This window comes from Propithecus coquereli, unplaced genomic scaffold (assembly GCF_000956105.1).
Source record: "Propithecus coquereli isolate 6110/MARCELLA unplaced genomic scaffold, Pcoq_1.0 Scaffold44, whole genome shotgun sequence".
Taxonomy (NCBI): Eukaryota; Metazoa; Chordata; class Mammalia; order Primates; family Indriidae; genus Propithecus; species Propithecus coquereli.
In genome coordinates this window covers 1,927,799-1,930,945 of record NW_012150174.1, presented here as the reverse complement: position 1 = coordinate 1,930,945, position 3,147 = coordinate 1,927,799, and the positions used below count along the sequence as shown (strand labels likewise).

The 3,147-nt window shown below is 39.2% G+C and overlaps 1 protein-coding gene across 1 annotated transcript in view; it reads right to left on the bottom strand.

Moving 5' to 3' along the window:
- Window positions 1-3,147, bottom strand: part of SAAL1 (serum amyloid A-like 1) — a 28,177-nt gene that overhangs the window by 1,914 nt on the left and 23,116 nt on the right. The window contains exon 9 of the mRNA XM_012654170.1: window positions 184-380. Within this exon, the coding sequence (XP_012509624.1) occupies window positions 184-380 (197 nt within the window). The remainder of the gene's footprint in view (window positions 1-183; window positions 381-3,147) is intronic.

Genomic DNA, 3,147 nt, shown 5'->3' with positions numbered 1-3,147 from the left:
ACATCAGTTGGTTTAATATTATAAACTTATGGTGATATAAGATTTTTCTTTCTTTAGTTTCCCAAATTACATAATATAGTTATACAATTTTTACATTAAAAAAAAGCAGTAATAATAAAGTTTGGAGCATTATGCAATCCATACTTTCTTTTGATGAAGAAACCATTAATACTTCTTTCCTACCTTTGTTAATGCCTGAAAAATATTAGAAAGAAATTCGCATGAAATATCCTTTAAGATTTTCAAGTGGAAGTCATCTTGGGTTAAATCGGATTTTTTAGTTTCTTCTGTGTTAGACTCTGCCGAATTTTCTGTTTTCTTCTGACAATGTTCCATATTTTGTAAGACCCGAATTAGGCTGTCAATTAGAGGAAGATCTACTGTACAAACAAATCAAGAGGCATGGAATCGGCCGGTTAAGTTTGGTTTTTCATTCATTCATTCTTATGTATTGAACAAGTGTTAAACATTGTATTTTAGGTACTACAGATATAGTGGTAAACAAGATCATCAAGGCATCAGACTTCAGAGGCTTACAATTTTATCCTTTCAACTAAGTAAGTAAATTAAGTAGATCATTTCAGATTTTGGTAAGTTCTATGAAGGAAATAAAAGAGAAATATAATAAAGCAGCCTAACAGGAGAGACCTTCTGAAAAGGTGACACTGAGTTGAGAACTACAGGCTAAGAAGCATCAGCAACGCAGAGCCCAGAAAACACTTCAGGTAGAGAGATCAAGAGCAGAGCTCCATCCAGAAAGAAAAAATCACAGAAAGTCTGAAGAACAAAAATGAGGCTGCTGTGGCTCCAGCCCAGTGAGCCAGCAGAGGAGCGGCATGAGACAGGTTTAGAGAGTTAGGCAAGAGCCCTACCATGCAGAGCCTTGAACAGAGTGAGAAAAGAATCTTAATTTTAAACTTTCCCATAACAATCTTAAGCAAAGCTTTTAAATGTGATGTTTTACTAAGTTTAACAGAAAAATATTCAGTATGATTTCTTAAAAGACTCAATAATCATTTAAATCAGCCTATAATAAAAACTGAACATAAAAATAAAGCTCAGACTCAAAATATATGTTATAGCATGAACTTGCTTGAAGATATCTCATTCTGAATCGATCACTGGTTCTGACTTTACCATTTCTGCTTAATAATTACAAACCCAGAGAGTTTTCTGTAGCGTTGAATCACACACACTGATTTTTTTTTTTTGAGACAGAGTCTAGCTCTGTTGCCTGGGCTAGAGCATGGTGGTGTCAGCCTAGCTCACAGCAATCTCAAACTCCTGGGTCTCAAGCAATTCTCCTGCCTCAGCCTCCTTAGTAGGGGGGACTACAGGTGAGTAGCCGGGACTACAGGCATGCACCACCATGCCCAGCTAATTTTTTTCTATTTCTAGTTGGCAGACTAATTGCTTTCTATTTTTTCAGTAGAGATGGGGTCTCGCTCCTACTGAGGCTGGTCTCGAATTCCTGACCTCAAGCAATCCTCCTGCATCGGCCTCCTGGAGTGCAAGGATTACAGGCATGAACCATCATGCCTGGCCCCATATATATATTCATTTTTTAAAAACCTAACTCTATAACCAAACTTAACTCATTGATAATACATGAAAATGACATTTTTAAAAAATTAGCAACCAAAGAAATCCTTTTATCAATGTCAACTTTTCAGAGCATCTACCCCACCTGGCTGCTTTATTATATTCCTCTTGGATTTACCCCTACTCTCTTGTATTATTACCAACTCTTGCCTCTAAAGCCTAACTCTTTACTCTACGATTTCCATGAAGGTCACATCAATCTATACCAGCCTCTCTTGTCTCTCTTTCTCACCCCAGCACTAACTCTACAAAGCCTCTATTCAAGGCTGAGGGCAGGGTGAAAGGCAGAGGGTTAATCATTGGATTGGAGTTAATGGAGCATCTTTACACTGTCTGCCCGAATCATAAAAATCATACATAAAGTTTTGGGAAGGAGAGGGTGTGGAGAGCAAAGAGGATAAAGAACACCTATTCCTATCATCAAGATGTGCTCCTAGTATTACAAATGAAAACTCTGTGTGGTTTTCAACAGAAGGATTATATACAATGAGGTTAGAAAGAATATTGGGGTTCAAAGTCAGCATATCTCCCCTTTTCCTTTCAGAAATTACCTCGAAGAAACAAAGACAATGGGCAACAGAAACAAACTCCAGCTTGGATAAAAGCAGGACACAGCTGAAACTTCAAACACAAAGTAGGTATAAAAAGCAGCAAAAGCAGTGAAAATCAAACAGGAGGTAAAAGAAGGATAGGCGAGAGGATGCCTGGGGCTGCAGATCTCAGAAAGGGTCAGAAAAGTCCACTTCTCTAAAGTAAAGCACACACTCTGAGGTGTAAACCTAGAATCCCTTGTTTGCAACATTAGGAATAGAGCATGCAAGATGGCAGCTGGTGCTTCTGTGGGGGTTCTAACAAGCAGAGGAAGAGAGGTTGAATGAGTAATACCATAGACAAGCCATATCTGCAGGAAGCAAATGGCAAGGGGAAAGATAAGATTTTACCACTACTACCTCTCATCTGGGAAACAGAGCTCGAAGACTCACAGACCCAACAATTCGCCTGGAATATAGCCTTAGCCCCTCTCCTGCATGAAGTTCCTACAAACAGCTGGCCCAGGAAAATCTCAATTCATCCAATGATGAGCAAGCAAAAAGAAAGCGACATAGGAGCAACATGAAAACATTACCGAAAAAAAAAAATAATAAGGACACACAAAAAACAAATGGCAGATAAAGAACACTCAAAAAAAAACTGACATGAATACTGAGATAATATTTAGCCATGAGCTTTAAAACAACATGTAATCAAGGACAGAGCAGAGACACAAGACCTTATATCAAGAAGTGAAAGATAACAAGAGAGGAAACCTGAGCTGGTAGAGCTCAAAGAAGAATAAAGAAGAAATGAAGCCTCTGCAGAAATGAAGACAGAACTGCCAGCAGAACAAGGGAGAACAGACATTGCTGAAAACACAGCAAGGGACATGGAGGTCCGGAAGGAAAAAGAAAAATGAATGGACAGGCCGGGCGCGGTGGCTCACACCTGTAATCCTAGCTCTCTGGGAGGCCGAGGCGGGCGGATTGTTTGAGCTCAGGAGTTCGAAAC